The sequence below is a fragment of the Eschrichtius robustus genome, chromosome 16, assembly GCF_028021215.1.
Source record: "Eschrichtius robustus isolate mEscRob2 chromosome 16, mEscRob2.pri, whole genome shotgun sequence".
NCBI classification, from domain to species: domain Eukaryota; kingdom Metazoa; phylum Chordata; class Mammalia; order Artiodactyla; family Eschrichtiidae; genus Eschrichtius; species Eschrichtius robustus.
The window spans coordinates 66082634-66108494 of record NC_090839.1 but is presented as its reverse complement, the minus strand read 5'-3'; the positions used below and the strand labels follow the sequence as shown (position 1 = coordinate 66108494).

General features: G+C 42.4%; 1 protein-coding gene across 1 annotated transcript in view; it reads right to left on the bottom strand.

Annotated features, from left to right (window-relative positions):
* Nucleotides 1-7357: 7357 nt before the first annotated feature.
* ERCC4 (ERCC excision repair 4, endonuclease catalytic subunit) overlaps nt 7358-25861 on the bottom strand; it is a 33154-nt gene continuing 14650 nt past the window's right edge. The window contains exons 6-11 of the mRNA XM_068565769.1: nt 25579-25707; nt 24200-24310; nt 20689-21286; nt 18825-18917; nt 12049-12161; nt 7358-9758 (exon numbers count right to left, since the gene is read on the bottom strand). Coding sequence (XP_068421870.1) covers nt 9025-9758; nt 12049-12161; nt 18825-18917; nt 20689-21286; nt 24200-24310; nt 25579-25707 — 1778 coding nt within the window. The 3' untranslated portion in view covers nt 7358-9024. The remainder of the gene's footprint in view (nt 9759-12048; nt 12162-18824; nt 18918-20688; nt 21287-24199; nt 24311-25578; nt 25708-25861) is intronic.

Here is a 25861-nt window from a genome sequence, read left to right as displayed (position 1 = left end):
CTGTCGGCACCGCCCATCGGCGAAACTCCTGGGCGCAGTTATGCTGTTGGCTTGCTCTGACTTGTATTTGCTGAAATGGGAAGGCACCCAGGGCATAAACAGACGTCTCCAGTCTCGAGGCTGCCGGGGAGCAGGTGGAGGCAGGTGCATGGCAGGTCCTTCTTTTTGCCTTTGCTACCCAGCATCTACCCTCCTCTCCAAATTTGTTGCCAGTCTATGCTTTACCTATCCCTGCTGTCTTGGGTCAGTAAAAATAAATAACTCACCTACCAGCACTACTCTGGGAGTGTGGGATCAGCACACCAGTGTTCGGTGGTATGACATCATCATCCTTTCCTGCGTGTACACTTCCTCTGTGTTTGCATCCAAATACAAAGCAACAGATGCGTATGGATGGGGTAGTGAGGGCGTATACCGAGAGCTTAAGAATAAATCACCATAAAAATGGGTTGGCCAGGTCTTTTTTTTTTTTCCACCAAACTGTTAACTGTGTTTATTTCTTAAAAAAATCTTTGCGGTGTAATTTACATACAATAAACCGCACATAATTAAAGTGTATACTTTGAATGATAACTGGTATATGTATATGTTGTGACACCATCACTGCAGTATTCCAGACATTTCCATCAACTCCAAATGAGTTTCCTTGTGGATATGGCCAGTTTTTATCTTCAATTTGGAAGCTTTTTTGGTTTTGAGGGAATCAGATCTCACCTAGGAGCCCAGGGCTTAGCATGGGGTCACTGATAGTATTGAAGAAATTAATAGCAAAACACAGCACCCCCCCCCCCGCCCCTCCACCTCCCCAAATCCACCACTTCCGCAGGGAAAACAATCCCTCTGACCAACAAAAGACTTGGGACTTCCAGTATGACTCACCCTCAGTCCGGGGGCGCATACTCAGGCTCTGATAAGAAGCAGTCAGTCTGTCCTCCGTTTGTTTATGAGTCATGCTGGAAATCAGGCAGCTCCTTTTTTTCTCTCTCCCATGTCACGGTTCTCTCCCATGTCACGGACAAGAATCAGAGGCAGAGATACACCCCTTTCAAAGTGCCGTCCTCCTTAAAGTGTCCGGTGACTCAATGGGGACCCCTACCGGTGGAGACAGAGAGGGCCACGTCGTGGAGTGGAGGTCTGCCTTTCTCCCCACACTTCAAGGCCAGATCTTAGCGACTTGCAGATTTGCAAGAGACTTGGGGAAAAAGCAGCTGAGTTTTCTGTGCATCCTGTTCACCGATTATTAGTGACAGAGTGGGGCGTGAGTCACAGCTTGCAGCCGGTGCCCACACTGGAGCGATTAACCACATAATTGCTTCAGTGATGACCCTTCCCCCAGCTGCAACCCGCCTCCCCCGGTAGAGCTTTAGGCTGTGAGCCAACAAGTCTCAGTGGCAGGAGTAGTGAAGGCCGGGGTTTAAAAAGCCCAAGTTGTGATTCCTTTAGCCAGTGCCTTCTTGGCCCCGATTTAAAATTCCTGCACACAGTCCTGATGGGAGCAGTGGGGATGTTTCAACTAGAATTAATGTCATGATCAAGTCAACGTAAAGTAGATTGATCTGCCGTTTCAAGGTATTGCGGCAAAGTGCTCTGTTTGGAGAACAAATCACCATAGCAACTCAGCTGCCCCAGTTACAGTAGGCGCAGGACGACCAAAATAAAAATCCTTACCAAGTCACAGGATTGGCTAGTGAGAGCTGCTGAACAGAATATCAGTTTCCAGACGGCATGAGCCAGCACGTATTTTGGCTTCCTAAATCACTGAAAGGGATGCTTTAAATAATAATAAAACTATCCAGCCAGGTTACAAACAGAGGGGCTCTGGGCCATCCCCCCCTCCAGCTTAAACACAAGCAGACGTCACCACCAAACAGCAGCATTTGTCCTTAAAACAGACTTCGGGAAAGGGCTCATTGTTACTTATTGTGGCTTGCCAGTTCCGTTCCAAGTTGGGAGTAGATGGTACTCTAAATGCTGGTTTTTAAGAAGAGCCAAATCAGAATGAAAACAGGTTTTATGTAGGTGTGAAAAGAAGAAAAGCAAAACCACTCTTTCTTCCCTCCACCCCCTGGACCGCCAGCACCGAGTTCTGGTTCCATTAATTATCTGTTCTCTCTCTAGCATCTTCCTTCTCTCACTTGGTTCTGTTCCTTCCTTCTGATCACCTACAAAATCACCTTGGCCGTGGGGCTTGCCCATTCTTCTCTTCATCTGCACCGTCCAGGGCTTCCTTTGGCCCCTCAGTCTGGTGTGTGTCCCAGGATGCCCAGAGCTCTCTGCCTTGCTGCAAACTGAGGCCACCAGTGTTCGTACTGCTCCACTCCTGACCCTGTGGGTCACTCCCTTGAAATTCTCTCCTGCTTTTGATTCTGGTTGCTGCATGATTCAGAATCTTCTTTTTATAGTCTGTCTCCTCTATTGTCTCACTTCCTAAATTTAGGCATTTTCTAAAGTCCTGTCTGTTTCATACTTGCTTTAACCATTTATCTGATGTCTTCAGTTCTCACTTCTAAGCAGATGTCTACTACATCTTCAGCTGAGACTGTCCACCTGACTATCGGTTATCTCAAAACCAACTTGGTCAAAACTGAGCTTAATCTCCCCAACACAATAGGATCCTTCTCCAGACTCTTTGTTTCTGTTAATGGCTTCATCATTTCCTGAGGCTTAAAGGCTAAGTGTTATTTAGACTCTCGCTAGGCAGATATTTTCTTTGCTATGTTCCAGAGACTGTCCTTTGATGCTTCTTCCAGTTATGTCCTTCTATCCATTTCCAAAGCTATCATCTGAGTTCTGGCCATCGGCACCTGTTGCTGAGGTTGTTACAACAGCTTCTGAAATGGTGTTCTCACCTCCAGCCCTTCCTTTGAGGCAGCAAGGTATGGTAGAAGGAAAGCAGGCTTTGAGTTGGAGTCCCATCTCTGCCATTTACTTCCACTGTGACTTTAATTTCTTAATCCCTGAGTCTTAGTCTTCTCACCTGTAAAGCAGGTATAATCCATATACTTCGGGGTGTGAGGATTTAATGGGGTAACATACATAAAATACCTGGTGCACTTTAAGTGCTCAACTGATGTTAGTTCCTTTCCATTTCAAACTCACTACTGCCGGACCAAAATCTTAAAACAGACTTCTTGGTCACGTCCTTCCCTTACTCAAGCATTCGTTTTTCTACTGAAATGAGCACAAACTCCTTGAGCCTAGCACTTGAGAGGCTCCTACGGTATGGCCCCCGTGTCGTGTTCCAACTCTGCTGTTCACGACTCTTTCTTTAAACACCATTCTATTTCCCATCTGCTTCTTTGCTAGTGCTCTGGACTGGGACTTAAGTGCGCTGTCTGCATCTCCGTCTGATGAAATTATAGCTGTTCTTTAAGACTCATCTTGAATTCTATCTTCTGAGGCCATCCCTGCTCCCTACCATTGGATATGACATCTTCCTCTGGCCCCTGGAGCACCCTCTCTTGTGGCATTTTTATTATTCTACTTGCTCATGTTCTTTGTTTGACTTCTCTTTACTGCACGACTGAATGTCCTTGATGGCACGGACTGTTACAGCACTGAACCCAGAGAGAGCCCTCTGCCTTATGCAATAAACGCCTTATGCCAAAAACAAACCTGCCTGGTCACGCTTCCCTTGGTCTACTGAGCTTTCTTCTTCCCTAAGCTTCTGCCGGGTGTCACTTTTCCCAGAAACAAAGTTGCACAGGGAAGCAGATCTCTTACTCAGTGAAAGGCATTCTCTCATTGACACCAAAATTCTGGAGCTTATCATTACAGGAAAAGTGTCCCTAAATATCATCTCAAATATACCGTGTCACCATTTCATCAGACCCAGTTTATTTACTATTTTCATGAACCCCAGGAAATTCCCTTGTTTGAAATCACAAGTTGATTTTGTTTACCTGTCTCCCAGGCCCTCAGGGAGCACTGTTCTTTCCGTGTAGAAATACCTGCTTCATGCAAATGGATCCTTGGGAATATCTGAAACTTCTCTTTTTTCTCATTCATGAATCAAGTCTCTTTAACACTGATAATACGACACAGAAAAGGAATTCAGATTAAAGATTCCATTGAGCTTTTGTAAACAGAATGAGAAAGACAGGGCCACTGAACCAGCATCTTAAAATGTGTCTATAGTTCTTAAATATTTAATCAATTTATAGTTTTTAATATTAATGTCTTAGTTCCAAAGTACAGTTCTTAAATATATATATGTATATATGTGTATATATATATATATATATATATATATGTAATAAAATCCACCTTCTAGTTTACAAGGTTTCATTTTAGGATGAATGAGGCTGGAAATATGGATTCATCATTACATGGGAGCTCATGTTGGCAACACCATTTGCAAAGCACAATTTTCAAAAGGTTAAAAACATGACTCTCATACAAATAGAAAAATTACAGAAGTCAAAGATTTTTTTCAGTTCAATTAATGAGGAAACCAGTAAGATGTCAAGACTGATTCAAGAGAAAATTCAAGGACCTGGAGATTTGTAGTTGGTCAAAGGAATGCTGAATAAATTTGCTAACAAATGCAAAACTGGTTAATGTCCCACTAGGCAATGTTCTTTGTGGTGTTACTGTACAAGCATCATTTGTAATGCTATCAGTTTTCTGCAGATTAACCCCTATTCTTATAAGCTTGCAAAACAGCCTTCCTTATCAGTCAGCAAAAGGTTCCCAGCCCTAGAAAATCAGATAATCCCTGGGCAGCAGAGGCCACTAGGCAACATCCAGGTCTACAGAGAACGGGCACTCAGTACTCTCTTGGACCTCTTTCCAAGTTCTGCATTACCTGCTCTTGACGCTTCTCTGACAGGCATGGAAACAAACCAATCTGCTTTTTCTGTATGTGTCATTAGATTTATGAAAGGGGACACAAAGCAGTCTCCCACTCTCCACCGGCCCTCCTTTGCCCCCAGTTTTTCATCATGGGCTGTGGAGTCAAACTGCTTGAGTTCCAATCATGGTTCCACCATTTACTACTGGGTGACCTTGGAAAAATTACTTAACCTCTCTGTGCCTCAGTTTCATCATTGTAAGAGAGGATTTTAAGTAATAGTACCTTTATGGCTTTACCATGAGGATTAAATGAGATAAAGCACAAATGCTAATAAATGTGAGTTATATTACTACCGAGTAAGGGTTCATCATTCTACCAGAGTATTCGGACATTAAAACATTTTGAGAAATAAACTGTCTGACACCTTATGTTAAAGAGGGTTTTGGTTCTACATTTCAAAGCAGAAGCAAAATACCTAAATCATCGAAATGAGTCAATTAGTAAACTAACGATTAACTTGTTTAAGAGGCTACAATAAATTCGCAATGTGTTAAAAGAGTAATTTACTTCTTTTAACTTTAAAAGGAACGTTTGATGTATGAGTCAGGGGTGGCAGGAAATTAATCTTCGTTAAGGTGTCCCAGGCATTATACTTACCCCATATTCATTACATTGTCAACAAATGAGTATTTTCAGAAGGAGAATGGTTTTCCCCCCTCCTTAAGGACACATGCTACAAAATGAAAAACAGTAAAGGAAAATAACCAAAAGAAAAATACTCTGATGCCTTAGAAACTGGGTTTACCAAGCAAGTCAAATGCCAAAGCAGTGGTTCAAAGCACCTTTCAGCTTTAATCGTTTACTCTGCATTAAAAAAACCAATTAAATATTCTCTGAATTTTAAATTATATTTACCAACACACTGGTAACTATAATGCACTGGGAATATATTCCCTTTCACTATACATGGTTATTTTTATTTTGCCCACAGAATGCTGAGGAGAATACCGAATAAATACACGTTATTAAAACACACACAAACAACTCTGTTACAAATTGATGTAAATGGTTAGGTCTCCTTCCCATACAAATTTTGGCTTATATACCCTTACATCAAAAAAACAACAGTGGTGTAGGCCACCGAATACCCATGGATAAAGATGGTAACTTAAGCACTGAAGTCCAGAATCAGACAGGAAATAGCTATAAACCAAAATAGAAAGCAAAATAATGTAGAAAAGTGACAACTCATGTCAAAGTCTGGGTAAATTTTAATATGCCCAAGCCTGAGAAAAGAATTTTCCTAAAATGTTGGTTCTTAAGGGGACATTTGTAGGTTAAACTGAACACAAAAGAAAAGGGAATTTCCCTAAAGAAGTTTTCTGAGCCAAAAGAAAATCAAATTATGCTTGAAAAACTAAAGCAAAGACTAATAATTCCTGTCTTTCTCTCCTCACCCACTTCTCCAGATTTGCTTCAGTGTAGGTTTTCCTGCTGGAGGCCATTTATTAACTCTATATTCTGTTATCTCAACACAACTGAATCTAGACTTAACCCTCTGTGTCTCAGTGGGTTGATAAATGAGACAATTATTTTCAGTCCCTCATGAGCTGGGAAACTGCATTCTGGACGTGCCCAAACATACGTAGACATATAGACATACTAAGCCTCAGATTAAAGAAACAGTAACTTACTGCCAAAAGGATATTATTTACGGCCACTATTAAAAATGATTTCGTCTTATATAACTTTAAGAAAGTATCAAGAGAGACACTGTGAGTTAAACAAAACTGAAAACGACTTCTCACAATATTTCATATGCTCAAAGTTTTATGCAAAAAACTTGTAAACTAGAATAATGTTGGTCCCAAGTTTTTAAAAAAGGTTTTTAAAAAGCTCAGCATGAGTTCATAAGTAAACTGGATGTTCGTGATTTTGAAAGAAAAAGGCAAAGTTAATAAAATGATGCTAGAAAATAAAGTGATATAGTTTTTTGCAACTGCACGCATTTCTAGTTCTTTGCCAAAGATTCTTAGATTGTAAAAATTGTAAAAGAATCTGGCAAAAGTAAATACATGACGGTTGTATTGAAGGCTTTCCACAACTGGAGACACTAAAATATATTTATTTAGTTGGGAGAGGAAGTGGCAGTGAGAGCCTTTCAACTATAATGACCATTTTAGAGTTCATTAGACACTATCGTTCATAATTCAAACACACATGAGCTGGTGCACTGTCTTAAGATGTCTAGTAGGTACAACAGCAAATAACAGAATTTGGGAGCCAGAAGACACTGGCTCTCTAAATACAACTAAGACTGTTTTCTATGTTGTAGCAGATAACAAGGACTATTTAAAATGGTAGCTTTGAGAGCTTATTTTTGAAAACTTAACTTGGAGTGAAACCCTTATCAAAGAATATGCTCTGTTTGGATTTTCCTTTTAAGTAATGAAAGAACAATAAAAGGCAGGTGGAATTATACCAGGAGAAAAAAACAGAAATTACATTTCTCAAGCAGAAGTGCTAGGATAGAGTGAAGCAAAATTATAATAACCATTACTATTTGAGGTGGTATCTATTTTAATGTACTTTCAACTATGACCGAATGCTTAAAGAAAGAAATGCATACAAAAGTGAAAGTTAACATATGTGCCTGACATTTTTGTTTTCCTATTCTCAAGGGTATATTTTTAACCCTGGGACAAAATTACTAGCCCAAATCTTTATTCTGCCTTAAACTAATTTTTGTTTCTTGTCTTCTTCTCTCCTCTCCAAATCACTCTACAGAGTTAGATGATAACAAATATGGTTCCTGGATACCCCTTAATTCATTCTTGTGGTATCCTTGTATAGAGTTCAAAATCCATACACTTCAACGTATGTCGACATACCAAGAAATCAAGATGAAAGGTTCGGTTTGGAGATGACAGTTGAAAGACTTCTGTTGAAGTTGAAGACCACTTTGCGTTACATGGTCCACTGTCGACTCCGAGTTCCAACAGTGTAACAAATAAAAACATGGCTGACAAAACGTGACCCTATGCGATGCGGCCAGCAGAACTGATGTCTACAGCAGCTCTTGAGGTAGAAAACTTACTACTCATCACTAAACATGTGAATCATACCTAAGTTCATAATGTTTCAATATAAAAGTTTAAAAACTGCACAAAGATGCTGTGAATGTCCTGTACGTATACTTCAGTAAGGACCAGAAGGAGGTTTGGAATGAGACGGTTTTCTTTATGGATTTTAAAATATATAAATATTTCTTTAGGATTTTTATATATTCTATGCATTGACCTTCCATCTCCTTACAACCCTTCTGACTCAAGGAAGGAAAATCAAATCTTAAACGCTGTGGGTCCCTCCTTTGCTTGCGTGGCAGTCCCCACACAGAGGCGCAGGAGGCTGCTCTGGCACAGGGATGTATGTGGTGGGCGGAGACCCGGGAGAGGACCCGAGCTGGGGGTCCCAGGACAGGGGAGGAGAGGCTGGGAAGGAGGAAGTCTAAGAGACTCTGCTGGGACTTAGGAGGATAAATAGCTATAAAAACTGAGCATTTTCAGGGCTCCTTCACCCACGTCATCCAATTCTGTAAATAGGTAATTCATTTTATGTTTTGAACAATCCAGTTATAGTACGTGCTACACATCTCCAGGTGTTCAGAAGACCGGTCGGCCGGGCTTAGGGTGGCTGCCTTTCTTCAATTAGCAATAGGAAGTCCCCACGAATGTATCCCAGAGGCAGACACGTGGAAGGAGCACGCAGCTGAGGAAAACCTGGAGGGGAGAACAGGTCGGGAATGGCAGAGATGTTCCCTTCTCAGTGTCCTGGGAGCCCCTCTGTAGACAGAGTGTAAGAGCACGATGGTGCGTTTTCAGTCTGTGGATGAAACCTAAGTTTTTGCATGTTTCAGAAATGGCCTTCTATAAACACCTGCAGACACTTTCCCTGATCCTGACAACACCTCACGTAAAAATGGAACGTACTAGACCTGGCATGGATGGTGCAGGGAAGGAGGAGAGCAGGCGTGGGAAGTAAAAATGATTCCTGAACGCAAAGTTCAGAGCCCAGCCTTGGCCTCTGGCCCCCTGACCCAGGAAACAGCCTAATCATTCAAAGACTGGCAGAGAATGAGCTACTGGGCTAATAATTAATAAAGACCTGTGAGGGCAGGCAAGGAGCAGCTGAGAAGCACAGTCACGGAATAAGAAAACAGGCACCACCGTTCATTTTTCCATTTTCCTTTTGGAGATGACCTCTGCGTAGGAGGTGTGAATGAAGTCATAGAGCTGCCTGGCATTTGCCACGTTCCCCAGCAGGAGCACCAGCTTGTCGAGGGACAGGCTTGCTAATTCGGCGATGTTCTTAATGTTGGTCATCAGGGAGCGACAGTTTTTGGCATTTACCCCTGGCATTTTTAACAAGAAGTCCTGGGGACCGGGATTATACTTCTCTGCCTCGGGGAGGGTCTCGGAATCGGCTGTCACGGCCATGGCCGTCGCCGCGTCCGGCTGTGGCTTGTTCTGCTTCAGCGCCTCAAACAGCTCCGCGGTGGCGTGCGGGGAGGGGCACCAGAGGACGCGGAGCCTGGGGAAGTGCAGCGTGAGGAGCGTGAGCTTGGAGCTGATGTCGCCGCCGGAGATCTCCTGATGGAAGGCGCCTCGGGACACGAGAGAGAAGGGCTTAGTGGGGTCGAACTCGATCAGAAGCACCGGCCGCTTGTAGTAGCGGGACATGGAGACACACTGGCTGTAGAGGCGGCCGTTGTTCAAAGAGCCAATCAAATCACTGATGCTCTTGCGCTCCACGCACATTTCTGGAGTCAGCACGTAGTCTCCGACCTCTAAGGTCACTGGCTCAATGTCAATGCCCCGACGGTGGATCAGAGATGGGAGTTCGCTTCGAAACTCGCGCATGTCCACAACGATACTTTGCTGGGTACCATTCTGTTCCTGGCCGCCTATGAAGAAAAAGAAGCATTTTAATGTCACTGAGGAATAACTCTCAAAGATGGAAGAGCACAAAGTTAAAAATCTATGTTTCTGCTGTTAATCTCCGATGCCTGGTTACACAGTATGACATGTTATTCCACACTTTTCCATATTATAGAAAGGTTTATTTAGAGTTTAAGGCAATTTTCCTTAAACTAAATAGAGCTAGTAGGAAATTGGGGTCTCTTGGTACTTCCTTACTTAGAATTCACAAATACCCGCATTTGCCATCATCTTCCCTCTGTGGTTCCTCTATGGCAGCGGTCCCCAACCTTTCTGGCACCAGGGACTGGTTTCGTGGAAGACAGTCTTTCCATGGACGGGGGTGGGGTGTGTGGGTGAGCGGGGGGATGGCTCAGGCGGTGATGCGAGCCACGGGGGGCGGCAGGTGAAGCTCCACTCACCTGCTGCTCACCTCCTGCTGGACGGCCCGGTTCCTAACAGGCTGCAGACCAGTATCGGTCCGTGGCCCAGGGGTTGGGGACCCCTGCTTTATGGCCCCTCACTGTTGCACTGACCACATTTTACTGATCATCGTCGTCCCAATTCCTAGGACATAGTAGATGCTTAGAAATGTTCTCTGAATAAACTGCCTTGAGGACTGCTGTGAAAAAATTTGGAGCTTTTAGTGCTTGTATCAATGAGTCCAGAGATGGGAAAATGGGAGAAGCTGGGAAAAACAAGAGCACAGAGCTTCTCCCACTAACGTGCATATGAATCACCTGGGATGGAGTTAAAGTACCTACTGTTTCTGTAGGTCTGGAATAGGGTCAAAGACCCTGCATTTCTAACAGGCTCCCAGGTGATGCCAACGCTGCTGGCTGAAGGACTCAGAAGTGCTGTTGTAGGCAGAATAGTGGCCCCCTGATGATGTCCATGTCCTAATCCCTGAAACCTGTCAATATGTTACTTTACACGGCAAAGGTGACTTTGGAAATGTGATTAAATTAAGGATCTCAAGATTGGGAGATTATTCTGGATTATCCAGGTAGGTCCAAGGGTCCCTATAATGAAAGAGGGAAGCAGGAAGCTCAGAGTTGGAGCTGCTGACCTTGAAGCGGGAGGAAGGAGCCATGGGCCAAGGGATGCAGGCGGCCTGGATAACCTGGAAGAGGAAGGGATTCTCCCCTGCAGCCTCCAGGGGGATCGCAGCCCTGCACACACCTTCATTTGAGCTCAGTGAAACCCATTTGGACTTTGGATTGTAAAATAATAATTGTTAGATAATAAATGTGTGTTGTTTCCAGACACTAAGTTTGTGGCAATTTGTTACAGCAGCAAAGGAAAGCTAACACAAGCGCTTAGAGGACTGAACTCGAAAGGGCAGATTTCTCTGAACAGCTTTCTGTGTGGTACCTACTTGCTCCAAACTACCTTATTCATATTGCCTGACATTCTGTTGTTCTGCATGACATGTCCCCAACCTATTTGCGTTAATAAGAATCTTCTTCAAAAGATACCCTGAGGCAGTGTTTCCCAAAGTATGGTCCAAGGACCACGTCCATCAGACACTGACCCCATTTCAGATCTATTGATTTGGAATTTCTATGGACTGGGGTCCATGAATCCACAGTTTTAACAAGCATCAGAGGTTATTCTTAAGTACGCTAAATTCTGAGACCCACTGCTTTAACTGCACTGGACCCCACCAAAGGAGAAAAGGGCTCAACTGTATTGTTTTTCCCACACCTCTTGGCTGAAAGCAGCTGCTGACATGCGGAAACGGGGCCTGGGGCGTGGGACATGGCTAACCCTGGACCATGGTGCATGTGGCATCCAGCAGGTCTTGGTGGAAGCCACTGCTGGGAGGCTGCATGGCAGTGAGAGCACCACACACCTGGGATCTGGAAAAGCGCCAAGAAGCAACCAACAAACACAGACAGGGAAGTGGGAACGCACCCCAAACAATCCTGACTCTTTATCTATGGGCAAACTGGCCTCTTCAGGTAAAGGTAAGAACCTAATCACCATTTACAAAAGTTTCTTGGCAAAAGTACACTCTGAATCTCAACCAGTGCGCGAGCATGACTGATTTCCAATGCCGATGCGTAGATCACAACCCCACTTATCTTACAGGTGAGGAGCCCGAGATCCAGGAAGGACACGTGGCTAGTAAACGGCCAGCTGAGACCAGGGTATGGGAGCAGACACGCACGTTTAAGAGCTTACTGAGAAAAACCAAGCTTCTGCAGAGAAACTCTGGAATCTCACAGCCTCCTGCACAGGCAGCAGGAGTGTTCGGCAAAGGGCAGGACTCACCGGCTTTGCGTGTGTCGGTGGGAGCACCTGCAGATACACAGCCTCTTACGAGGTCGAGGTTCGTTTCGTCTCTTCCTTCTCTTTCTTCGGGGACAACCATGCTAGCCTTTTCCCTGGGGGTGGGAGAAAAACATCTTCAACATTTTTGAGCTAATTTTAAAATTCCAGATTTTAATCTTTTGTTAATTATAATACACAAAATGATCCACATAACTGTAGTGGTAAAAGAGAATACAGGAAACATTAGAAGTAAATATGCACAGTCAAGTGATGTGTAAAGGAAGCAGAAAGAGTTTCTTGGTTGGGTACTCCTGCTCATCTTCCAGAGTTAAAAAATACTGTTATTTATTTTCTATTCTGTATGTCCTCTAAACACTTTGCGGCATGAAAGAAGCATGTGAAAAATGCCACAGAGAGATTATTGAGACTTTTTATAAAAATGTGCTAAATGTGTTACTGAACATTGAAAAGGATTCAGATAATTTATATCCCAATATTTTCAGACTAATCATAAATAGGATCGTTAAAAATCAATGATTAGGGACTTCCCTGGTGGTGCAGTGGTTAAGAATCTGCCTGCCAATGCAGAGGACACGGGTTTGAGCCCTGGTGCAGGAAGATCCCACATGCCGCAGAGCAACTAAGCCTGTGCATCACAACTACTGAGCCTGCGCTCTAGAGCCTGTGAGCCACAACTACTGAGCCCATGTGCCACAACTACTGAAGCCCACGCGCCTAGAGCCCGTGCTCCACAAGAGAAGCCACCTCAATGAGAAGCCCGCGCACCGCAACAAAGAGTAGCTCCCGCTCACCACAACTAGAGAAAGCCCATGCACAGCAACGAAGACCCAATGCAGCCAAAAAAAAATTAAATAAATAATAATAAAAAATCAATGATTAAAGAAATGAAAACAATACATGGTTAAGCTTTGATTTAAAAAACTCCAGGTGGGAGGCCCCATTAAACACCCTCGGTTTTAAAGGAAAATCAAGATTAATATTAGAAAGCAAATTTCCAACAAAAGATTTAAACAAAAAAATCAGCATCTCAGGTTATGCAGTAGAGCAGCATCAATTCACTCACTTGTGCGTTTACTTAAAACATTTACAGAGGGCTCCCACATGTTGTGCGAGGTATTTTGGATACAAATATGGTTACCCGATAATTCCTGTCTTCAAGGAAGCTCAGTATCTTAAACCCGGTAGATTGACAAGCCTGTACAATCCTAACTCAGATTTGTAATCTGGAACCAGAATCATGGCAAGATCCTCAATAACCACAGGAAGAGTAGGCCAGGTTTGCCATAGTCTTATTTTTCAAAACCCGTAAAGGATGTTATAATCAGTTCAGGAAAGAGCAAGCACTGTGTGTTCCTCTGTGCCAGGCTGACAGAAAAGATGTATAAGGCTGGGTCTCTGCCCTCGCTGGGCTTGCAACTGAGTTTCACGGCAACGTGAAAACCGTGGAACTGACTGACTGCAATGAAAGAGGCCGGGGAAGGTGAAACAAGAGGAATCTTCATCAGCAACTAATGATTTCAACAAGGGCTCAAACAAAAAGGGTTTTCCAATGAAAGGAAATAAAATCAGATGGAGCAATTCCCCAACCACTCTGGATACGTGATGTTTTAGGGCAGGGTACCATGAAGAGATTCCACCAGAGAACAGAAACTCCAAGTTTAAATTCTTTACTATTTGAAACAATATACAAATGCAAAGTTATTACCAGTATAACATTTTATGAATAGATCGCAAGGAGGCAGGCAATAGTTCCAGTTCCGTGCTCCCTCGTCATTCTCAGTACCGGTGTCAAGTGTTGCTGATGAAGGATTCTTTGCAGTGACAATGGCTCTGGCAGCCATTCATTACGGCCCCGTTAAACCTATTAGACTCCAGCTGGGGGCAAGGGGCAAACCGTTCAAAAAACTTACTGCTCTTAAATTTCTTTTCCTTTTATATTTGGGATCAACATGGGGGATTTTTTTTCTTCTTTATCTCCACTTACCTTACTCGCTAAGCTATCACACGTGAGGGCATCCTCATTTCCTGATTAATTTGTAATTGTGGCTGTAGAGCACAGTGAGTTAGAATGCAGACTCTGGACCCATGTTTCGTGAATCTGAAACCACTTACCGGCTGTGTGACTTTAGGCAGGTTGTTTAATGGCTCTGTCCCTCAATTTCGTCTGTAAAGTGCGGATGATACTAAAATCTAACCTCAAAGAGACTGTTACAAGGATCACATAATATACGTAAGGCACTCAGGAGAGTGCCTGGCACACAGGAAGCACTATACAAATGTCAGCTGTTATTATAACCATACTTTTCTTACAATGTAGCAACCTCATCCCCTAATTATCCACGATATGCTAAAAAACAGATTTTCTTTCAAATGATTCCACAACTGTTTCAGTTAATACTGTTAAAAAACAGCTAGTTTGCTATGAAATATTATAACTGCAAATTGAATCTGAGAAAAAAATATACTCCTGAAATGAAACCAGGGTTGTGAAGAAAATAGTAAGTCTTCCTAATCAGTAACTCAAATTAGTTTAACAGAAATTTGCCAGACTTACATTCAGTCTCTTGCTTTCTACATTTGCATAATTTTTCAAGTTACTCTATGTGATAGACACAAAATAATAATTAAACAATTCAGGTCCCTATTTCCACTTAAAGTACTTTGGTTTCTTAATTTTGCCTTAACATCTTCAGTGATATTTGAAGAGCTTGTACAACGTGACAACACAGGGAGGAGACACTGGACTAAAGTCTCTTCAAATGGGCGTTTAGTCAAGCCCTCACGCTAACCCATTTTGTGATCATATTTTCTAACTGTAAAATTTCAAATAAGCTAATAACCTTTTTCTTTGAAAAGTGGTGACCTCTCCAAAACTATGTATACTCAGAATGTTATTACGAATTTTTGGACGCAGGGAGCATTTTATTAGCAATACTTACAAGCGTAACCTTCTTTCTCTTTACTTGACATCTGTAACCTACTGATCTCTGGTCCAGTCACACAGTCCTTTCACTGCCAGTTCGCCTGATTCATTCCTCTCTGGTTATTTTAAATAGTAGCATTGCTTTTGTTCTTACAACATCACTCATGGAGGTCCTGGCAAAAGCACATTCCCTCGGTCTCACATTAAATTTTTCTCTAAGTCCAGGCTTAGTGCAAATGCTCTTTCAGCCATGCACCTCACATATATTTTGCTTTTCAAAACAAACACTTCTCAAATTCCCCAAGTTTTCTGGGAAAGTAAATATCTTAAGATCCTGAACGGCATAACTATCTGTGTAATATGGGAAGATCTAACATAATAAGTAGACAATCACCACTGAGAGTTTATAAAATTATGCCAGACCATAGATAAAATGACATCAAAACCTGGTATGGAAATTACCGTAGAGACTGAAACATAGGAGAAAGTCCGTACCCCCGGTTCTGCTGAGTGAAGTTTCCAGTATGTGTCAGGCTTACCCGAGCCTTGACACTGAGCCCTTCGAGTGTAAAATCACTTGTATAAGCCGGGAATGGCATGTGGTCCCCGATACCTGGCTACAATCCACTCTTTTTCTAGGCCAGGTTCTGATGCACTGGAGAAGAGGCAGTCACGGGAAGGAGGCCTGGAGCATAAAACTCACCTACTCAGAGCCTACCAGGCCCCCCTTGGCTACAACACTGTGCAGGAAAGGGTTAAGGGAGCAGGCCTGGGCTGCTCAACCCCTGCACATTCCCAAGAAAGGCCTGTCTCCTCAGCTTGTCTTCCCAGAAGCCCTTGGCCAGCTTCTGGGAGTTGAGGTCTGAGCTCTTGGAATACAACGCCTGATAAGAGGGTTTTTATATGCCTGGGACCACACGGCACCAGTGTGATCAGATGGTTTACGCCAACAGTGTGATTTCTAGTGAATACCTGTTTTTGCTCCAGGGAGCTGGAGTCTGTCACTTGAGTACTATGTCTATATGACTGACTCCCAATAAAAACGCTGGATCCCAAGTCTTGGGTAAGCTTTCCCGTGGACGACACTGAGCGTGTGCTGTCACACGCTGCCACTGGGAGAATTAAGCACGTTCCTGCGACTTCACGGGCAGAGGACACTTGGCAGCTTATGCTGGATTTTCCTGGACTTGGCCCCGTGTGTTCTTTCCCTTTGCTGATTTTACTCTGTGTCCTTTTCCCTGTAATAAACCATAACTGTGAGAATACCAGTTTTTCTGACTCCTGTGGGTCCTTCTGGTGAATCACTGAGCCTGAGGGTGGTCTTGGGGACCCTCAACATGAACATCAACAACCTAATCTGAATATTTTAGCTCCATGGGCTCATTTGTGATTTAGAGACAGTTACTTTAATCAGAGAAGCCTTAGGCAAAGGATATTTTAAAAAGAGTGAAGGAGCAATTAGGAGGTACTGGCCCACATCCAGCAGCACCAATTCTTTGATGCCATTTCCTCGATGTCTCTTAAATCTGTCCCCTTCCCTCCATCAACCTAATCCTGGCTGCCACCGGTTCTTATCAGACAATTGCAACAGCTTTCCTGACTCCTTCCCTGCTCCATCCATTCCTCAGTTTGATGCCAGAGAGAGCCTTTAAAAAATACTCTATGTCACTTTCCTAATTAGAACTCTTCAGTGCCGTCTTACTGGCTACAGAGTCAAGTTCTAAATCCTTAACAGGCCTTGCGCACCTCTGAGCTTTCACACACACCCTCGTTCAACAGAAACCCCGGCCTACCTTGTCCACTTAGCAACCAGCACACATGCTCCACGGGTCAGCTTAAAGGTCACTCCTTCAGTGACGCCGTCCCTGACATCCCACACTGGGTCAGATCTCTTTGACAGACTCTCGTAGGATACCCTTTTCTTTTACCTTTGCAGCCCGCCGCCCTCTGCCCATGTCTATTTATGATATTATTCATAATCATTCAATGTTTGTCTTTTCCACTAGGGGATAAGCTCTGGGAGGCAGGACAGAGCCTTTTTCTGCACCACTGTGACTCCAGCACTTTAACATTAGCACAGGGGTTGGCTCATAATAGATGCTCAAAAAATATCTGTTGACTGTTTGAGTCTTGGGAGATGAAGGTCTAGGAGACACAGAGAGGCGCTAAAGGCTCTAGACAAGAAGAGGTAGTCTGCATGATACCTGGTTTGTTACAACACTTTCCGGAATACTTTTTCAAAAAGCATATGTACACACATATAAACTATCCCACAGAGCACATTAATAGAAAATACATATCTATGAAATGCAAACAGATTCGCAGACAAGAGAACAGACTTCACAAAGGGGAGGGGGCTAGGGGAGGGAAGTTTGGGGAATTTGGGATTAGCAGATGCAAACTAGTATATATATAGGATGGATAAACAACAAAGTCCTACTGTATAGCACAGGGAACTATATTCAATATCCTGTGATAAACCATAATGGAAAAGAATATGAAAAAGAATGTACATATATGTATAACTGAATCACTTTGTGTACAGCAGAAATTAACACAACATTGTAAATCAACTATGCTTCAATCAAAATTGAAAATAAAAATATACATATTTTCATAAGCTGAAAGGACTGACCAATAATTGTAGGACCAATAGCTGTAAGAATCCATGGCTAAGGCATGCCACAATCACAGAGGATAGGAAGGGAAGGGAACTGCCCACGAACCGTGCTGAGTTTCTTCAAAGGGACTCAATGACACTGATTCAATAAGCACTCCTGTTTCTGGGAACGCATGCCCTGGATGAACTGGGGTATCTGCATATTTTAAGCGTATACTGAGAGCCCACAGCCAGTGTTGAAGGAGGGCTGTCCATTCTGAAATTCTGTCTAGGTCCTGGCTGGCTAACTGCCACTAAAAATGATTTCTGCCCTCTCGCTGTCACTGATATGTTGCCAATGTCTGAGGCTTGAAAGACTGGTCTGGCCCAGTCACTGCCAGGTCAGGCCATGGTCTCCTCCGGCCTAGCCTTTTCTCTGGCTCAGATCAAGGATGCCCTGTCCAGCCCCTGCCCTGGCTTCTGGGGCTCCTTAGAGAGCATCTGATCCATCTTCTCTCACCAAGCTGCCATTTCCTTGATGACATCCCTTGGGGGAGGCTATTCGATTTCTCAAATGCTTGCAGGAGTAAGAGGTAGCCATGTAGTTTGTGAATATCTCAATTAGAAACATTTTCCTTACATTAAACCAAAAGCTTTTTCTATTTGGATTTGGAACATTAAAGGCTACTCATTCTCAAAAAACACACATCTGTTCAGACCAATGTCACACCTTTAAAAAAATATTTTCCCAGAGTGATTCTATTGATCTGAACTGACCAGGTCATAAAAATATTTCCCAGTAAACAGTAAAGCAGTCACCCACCCATGGACAATGGAAATTTTACAAGGGAAAAAAAAAAATCATGATTCCAAGGGAAGGGAGAAATCTTGTACATGGGGGAGGGGGAGAGAGTGTTTCAGTTCTATTGCTGGTGTTTTATGTTATATTTCTTTATAAACATAAAAGCAGTTTTCTTCACATTTCTAATATTCTATTAAACCCCTGAAAAGCAACTGGAGATGGTGGAGAAGCAGGGGAAGAGAAAAGGAAATGTGTGTTGATGTATATAAACCCTGGAGTGAATCAGACTACAGGTGTATCTTGATGTGACCCTCCCCAGCAGCTTCCTCTCTCCATCTTTCCTGAGGGCTAGTAGATATTCCCCCACTCAGAGAAGCCTCTGGATCTTCAAAGGCCTTTGATTCCTTCATACTGATCTTCTAAGTATTTACCTTATGAGTTTTTCAAAAGCTTCCTTTTCTTTCCGCAAAGCAGTGAGATAGCGTTGTTCCTCGGTTGAACCTCCGTATATAAGAAAGTAAACCCTGCAAGTTAACACAGAACTCTTTTAGGCTGCAAACACATAATTTTTAATCCCTGGAAGGAAGAGCATGGCATTTGAAATCAGCAACCTAGAGTGTTCAAATAATAAATATTTGACTGAGAAGAAAAGGTTCCATTAATCACACACTTACTAAAATTAAGCAGCCTAAACCCCACCTGTTAAAGGTCTCATTACCACATGGGTTATTTTTTTCTTCTTCTTTCATCAAAAGGAGGAACAGAGTTTAGGTAAACACTGAAATATAACAAAGAGGGATAGACTAATTCTTTCCTCATAACTATAAACAAATCAGAAAACACAATCTTAGCGGCTTCTCTTTTTTCAATTTTTTTCTTTGCATCTCTGCCAAACAATCGTTTAAAAAGTTGGATGGTGGTTATAAAGGCCAGCTTATGAAAGTTCATGTTAGTGAAAAATAAACAAATGAAATCTATATGACCTTTATCTTCACAAGTAATTTCTCAGTTCCTTTTTATTCATGTCTTAACAGAACCGAGTCATCACACATTTTATATAAACACACAGACAGAGAAGACATGGATTATATCAAGCTCCTCAAGAAATAATTTGACATATTCTTTTAGAAAAAGCCAGCTTCCCTATCTTGTTGGTTGCTAAGAAGCTGAATGAAGCACCTCCTCTGCCCCTTTTCTTCACCTTCTATCAGAGACATTTTCCCTTTTTAGCCCTCGATTTTTCTTTTGGTCTTCATTTTCCTAGTTTATATTTCTTTGAAGTGCGGGCAGGGAAAAAACCATTGGCCAATGAGTCCCGAGACCTGAGCTCTTCCACGAATGTATCATGTGGCCAAGGGCAAGTCATTCACCATTTCTGGGCCTCAGTTTCCCATTGATGGATCAAGTGGTTGAACTCTGAGGTCCCTTCTGGTTCTGACCTTTTGTTTCTAAATATCACACTATTCCATATTCAGGCAACAGAGAACTTTTGTGCACACAAGCTATCTCCAATGTTGATCAACAGCAAAGCAGGAAAAATTTATCAGCCTATAATTATTTCACCAGCTTTGTCTCATCTCTTCATCCTGCGTTATTTCTGGTCCACCTCCTCTGTTCACCTCTACTCTGAAAGGTTGCATTCGTTAAACTGGCTAGAAAGGTTTCTTTTGGCTCTGCTTTTGGTTCAGGCTGAGTTCAGGACATTAACTTTGCCGTTTATTTCCCTCAGATAATTGGAGAGCCAGAACACTATATTCTTTGGGAGGCATCATTTTCTCATCTGATATTTCTTGAAACTCAAGAAAACGTGGTACAATAATTCCCCAAATACTTTAGTTTTATGTGGCTGTAACTTAGAGTCACTTTTTCAGATTTACAAGAAAGATGTTTTAGAATTATGAAATTTAGCTGAGTCATAATTACATTAACATTTGGTAGAAGTTAGGATATTGTAAATTTCCTAGGCTTGTTCAGAGATGGTGCCCTATAGGCTACAACCGATGCATAAAGAATATGGCACAGAACAGCAGAAGAGCAAGTAACAAGAAGGGGGTCATTCCCTAAGATTCCTGGATCCACTACAACATTCGACCTCCTTCCCATGCGTACTTTCCAGACTGGTACTTCCCAGACTGATCAGAATGCCAAGTAAGGTTTCATAAACTCAACCAACATCATAACAATGTAACGTTAAAGATAAGAAAGCCCATGGGCAACTGGTCTATCTGTGCTAAATCCTAAAGAACTGTGAAATTGAAGCCCATGAGATCGAAGTTCATATTCCTTACAACTTGCCTCAGGGGTTTCCCGGGCCGACTTGCCCTGTAAATTTCAAGCTGACGCACGAAGGTCAGCTCTGCGTCGTACAGGACCACGTATCTTGGCTCCACCTCGTGGAGCACCCGTGTCAGAGCGTAGGGGTCGCTGCAGCCCAGGAGTGGGTGGATAATGGTGAGGGGGTCTTTCATGATTCCGTACGCGGCATCAGAGGACACGTTTAAGTCAAACTCCTCGTGCTTAATTTCTTCTAAGCAGCTTTCAGGGCTACTGCTTAGGTCTCTCGGACAGCCCTCCTCGACAGCCCCCTCCTCCTCAAGTTCTTCAGATTGTTCCATCATCTGAGTTAAAGTCAGCCTTGGTTTCTTCTTTTTGAGAGCCCTCTCTTTGGCAGAAGCCCTGTCTTTGTTTCGGAGGCCTTTGGGCCTTTTGTTGGATTTCATAATTCTCTTTGAGCCATCCTCCTTCCTAAACCTCATCCACACGTCTTCGGCTTTGCTGTCCTTCTCAAAGGTTTTCCTGTAGAGCCTCAACAAGAAGGTCTCTGCTCCGACAGCGATGTACTCTCGCAGCTGGGAACAGGTCCTGTCATCACTTGCGCAAATGAGAACGTGTCCTAAAATTAGAAACAGCGTTATGTCCTGATTACCTCACTTGTCGCCCTACCCCACGCACCCCCTCGTCCCTTCCCCCACAGAGACACAGCTCACCACTTGGCGCTAAAGATACTTCACAAGTTGTTTAAAAAGGGTCTCGGATGCTTATCAAAGGCTTTCACCTCTCTGGCAGGATTACTTAAATCTTCTGGGTAAAGGTGAAGCCAGAAATATTTAGTGTCTTACGGAAGTATAGCTGTGGTATAATGGAGGCTTTAAAGAAGCTCTTTTTAACTAATAATTTTCCAGAGGATCTGGAAATACCAAAATAAATTCCAAATGGATTATACAGTCAAATGTTAAATGATACATCATGAAAAAAAAGATGACTATTCTCCATCTCCCCATATGAGGATGATTTTCCAGGCTTACAAGCAATGGAAGAAACCTCAGAAAAGACTGATATCTGTGAGAAGATATCAATTGATCAATCAATTGACTGACTCTATGAGAATAAAAAACTGCATTAAAAAAGCTAAAGACAGGCTGCTCCCAAGCCTTTTGAGATGGACCACATTTTGTCTATGGAATGTGCATCTCTAAATAAATCCATTTCTTGCCAAAAAAAAAAAAAGAAGACTAAACACAAAAAATCAACTTTATGCAACTATGATAAATGTTAATATCTTTAATATATAAAAAGCTGATACAAACTGAGGACACACTCTAAACCAGCAAAGCAAACTAAGACAATTCACAAAAGAAGAAATGCATCTGAGAAAAAACTGAGCTCCCCAAGCATCAAAATTTGAAACAAGATAACATTTTTCTCTGAGCAAATGAATAAAATTGTTATACATATGTAATATATGTAGATACACACACAAATATATACAGAATCGCCAGTCATTGCTAGCTGGGTGAAAAAAGATAAGCTCTTATACTTCCAAAAGAAATGAAAATTGATAAAAACTTTCTATAAATCAATGGGGTAATATGTCTTGAGAACTCTAAAAATGTCAGTATCATTTGGCTCATTAATTCTATATCCAGAAATTATATCTACACTATAACTTTAACAATGTGAAACAGAAAATACACAAAAGAAAACCAGGAAGGAAATATGCCAATGTTAACAGTGGCTGCTAGATGTAATTTTTTCCCCTTCTTTATTCTCTATGCTTTTTTTCTAAGTGCGCATGTATGACTTTGGGTCTAAAATCATAGCACCATAAGTTCTGGGATAATATCACAGCATAATTACTCATATAAGGATTATGTGCTTGCCTTTATTGCTTTAAAGGGGTTCAAAGTCTCAATATTTATTTATTTATTTATTTATGGCTGTGTTGGGTCTTCGTTTCTGTGCGAGGGCTTTCTCTAGTTGCGGCAAGTGGGGGCCACTCTTCATCGCGGTGCGCGGGCCTCTCACTATCGCGGCCTCTCTTGTTGCGGAGCACAGGCTCCAGACGCGCAGGCTCAGTAGTTGTGGCTCACGGGCCCAATTGCTCCGCGGCATGTGGGATCTTCCCAGACCAGGGCTCGAACCCGTGTCCCCTGCATTAGCAGGCAGATTCTCAACCACTGCGCCACCAGGGAAGCCCGATTTTTTTTTTTTTTTTTAACATCTTCACTGGAGCACAATTGCCCCACAATGGTGTGTCAGTTTCTGCTCCACAGTAAAGTGAATCAGCCACACACACACACACACATCCCCACATCCCCTCCCTCCTGTGCCTCCCCCCCACCCTCCCCATCCCACCCCTCCCTCCAGGTGGTCACAAAGCACTGAGCCGATTCCCCGCACTGTGCGGCCACCTCCCACCAGCTATCCATCCTACACTTGGTAGTGTGTATACATGTCAGTGCCACTCTCTCACCTCGTCCCAGCCCACCCCTCCCCCTCCCCGTGTCCCCAAGTCCACTCTCCACGCCTGCGTCTCCACTCCTGTCCTGCCCCTAGCTTCCTCAGAACTGCCCCTTTTTCTTTCTTTTTTCTATGTTCCACACACATGCGCCAGCGCACGGCACCTGCTCCTCTCCCTCCGACCCACTTCACCCGCACGACAGACCCCAGGGCCGTCCACCCACCACAAACAGCTCAACTGCGTCTCCTCCCGTGGCTGAGCGACACTCCACTGTGTATATGTGCCACATACTCCCCTCAATAGATACTTTTTAAAATTTAGTTTTATTTTCTATCTGGTTTTATTTTTAAAACTTAATTCAGGTTCAGTCTACAGTTCAGGTTCAGTCTACTAGTAGTATACTTGTGTTTGAAGAGAGTAGCCCTAAAACTTGAAATTTTTTTAGCACTAGGTCAATGTCATTCCATAATACAGTTGAGGCTTCTTTGAAAAGACACTTGCTAAGAACCTAAAACTTAAGCCCATTAGCTTTCTCCTGGAGGATTCCAGATTTAAAGCCTGGTAAATATGTATGTAGAGATTTTGCTGCATCTTTTTTTTTTTTTTAATTTAAGTATAGTTGATTTACAATGTTGTGTGAATTTCTGCTGTACAGCAAAGTGATTCAGTTGTACACACACACACACACACACACATTCTTTTTTATATTGTTTTCCATTACGGTTTATCACAGGATATTGAACATAGTTCCCTGTGCTATACAGTAGGACCTTGTTTTTATCCATTCTATATATAATAGTTGATTAGTTGCACCTTTAAATAGAAGTCCTGAGAACCCAACCAGTGAAACAACCTGCTTTCATGAATATACAATGATTCAACCTGGAGAAAATCACATCAAATGAACAGACAGGCGCTTGTCACTAAGACTTCAGTGTTCATGTGGCACTTACTCTTCTACATTTGATAAAGAAGATAATAGTATAAATTATTTGCAAAGAGCTAATCAAAAAGACTCATTTGCTAGATTCTGAACGCAAATATCATCATCTCCTTTTTTCCTACCTGGACCACCAAGGGCTTCACTCTCCGTATTCTCTGCCTCAATTTCTTTCAATACTTCCGAGAGTGCTTCCCATTTTGGGTTGCTTTCTAGGACCAGTTCCTTTCTTGTTTCTGTATAGAAATAAAAGACAACCTCATTCTATGTGATAATATTTATCCATAAAGTATTCCAAAGGCTTTTAAAACAACAGATAACACAGGCATCATTCCATAAACCCACTCCTTTGAGCTTCCTTCATAATACTCTATAGATAGAATCTGCTTCTTTGAGAAAGGTCTCCTTATGGTCTAAATGAAGACACTTCAAACCAACATTAACACAGGTTCCATAATGCCTTGAGAGAAAGTGATATGCGTTGTCACTAATAAGAGATGATTATGTGTTAGTTGTCAACTGTGACATTATATATAAACTGCTACACAAAATAAAGGACTTGGTATTTCTTATTTCTAAAATAACAGTATTTATTATTTCTAAAATACCCAAGATTTTCACAATCCTGAACATGGGATATAAGCAGACAACAATAAAACTTTTATTTCTGTAAGTACTCAAACATATCACTAATGTATTTAATTAAGTTTTGAAATAGACCTTTGAACTAGGCAGAAAGTAAACATTAACCCTATCCCATGCTTTAAAAAACCAACGATATTTATTATGCCTACTAGATGAGTGTGAAATAAAATCCATTATTTGCCTCATTCTAGTATTTATGTCCCCTAAAAGCTAAAACGGATGTTAAAACGTCCCACTAAGACTTCAAGTCCCCAAATAGTAATTATTCCGAAGTTAAAAAAAAAAATCTATAATTCCTACGTAGTAGTAAGAATACTCTTTTTTGCATTACGTCTTAGTTGCAGAGTGCGGGATCTTTCGTTGCAGCACGCGGGCTCTTCATTGTGGTGTGCGGGCTTCTCTCTAGTTGTGGCGTGGTGGTTTTCTCTTCTCTCGTTGTGGCGCAAGGGCTCCAGAGCGCATGGGCTCTGTAGTTGGCAGCACACAGGCTCACTAGTTGAGGCGTGCGAGCTCAGTTGTGGCATGCAGGCTTAGTTGCCCCGCGGCATGTGGGAATCTTAGTTCCCTGACCAGGGACTGAACCCGCATCCCCTGCATTGGAAGGTGGATTCTTTACCACTGGACCACCAGGGAAGTCCTAGCAAGAATACTCTTGATTGATATTTGGCATTTGTTATTTGGAATGTAATGTATTTACCATACATTATATATGTTACATATAACATATAATTAACATGCAGTCACACATTTTTCACACAGCCGAAGGAGATTTAAAGTTATACTGTAGTAACTTGATAAGCATTTCCACACCAAATACTTAAATAAAAGACACGTTTGAAAACTTAAGCATACAAGATACCTTGCTCTTCTTTAATCTCCAGTTTTTCAGGCAGTTTGCCTTTCTTACTCATTTTGGCATCTGGAACATGATAAACCCTTGCTCGAGCATTTACAAACATTGAGGTGCTGGAGTCAAGAAACAGCCAACCTAATAAGGAAAGTTTAAAAAAAAAGCCTTCAATTTATAGTTTACTTCAGAGAATCTCTGAAGGTCACATGATCTGTTTATCAACCGGTCACCAGCTTATTCGTCTCCCAACCACACCTTCTCCCTTGTTATGGCCTCTGTCACTGTTTGGCTA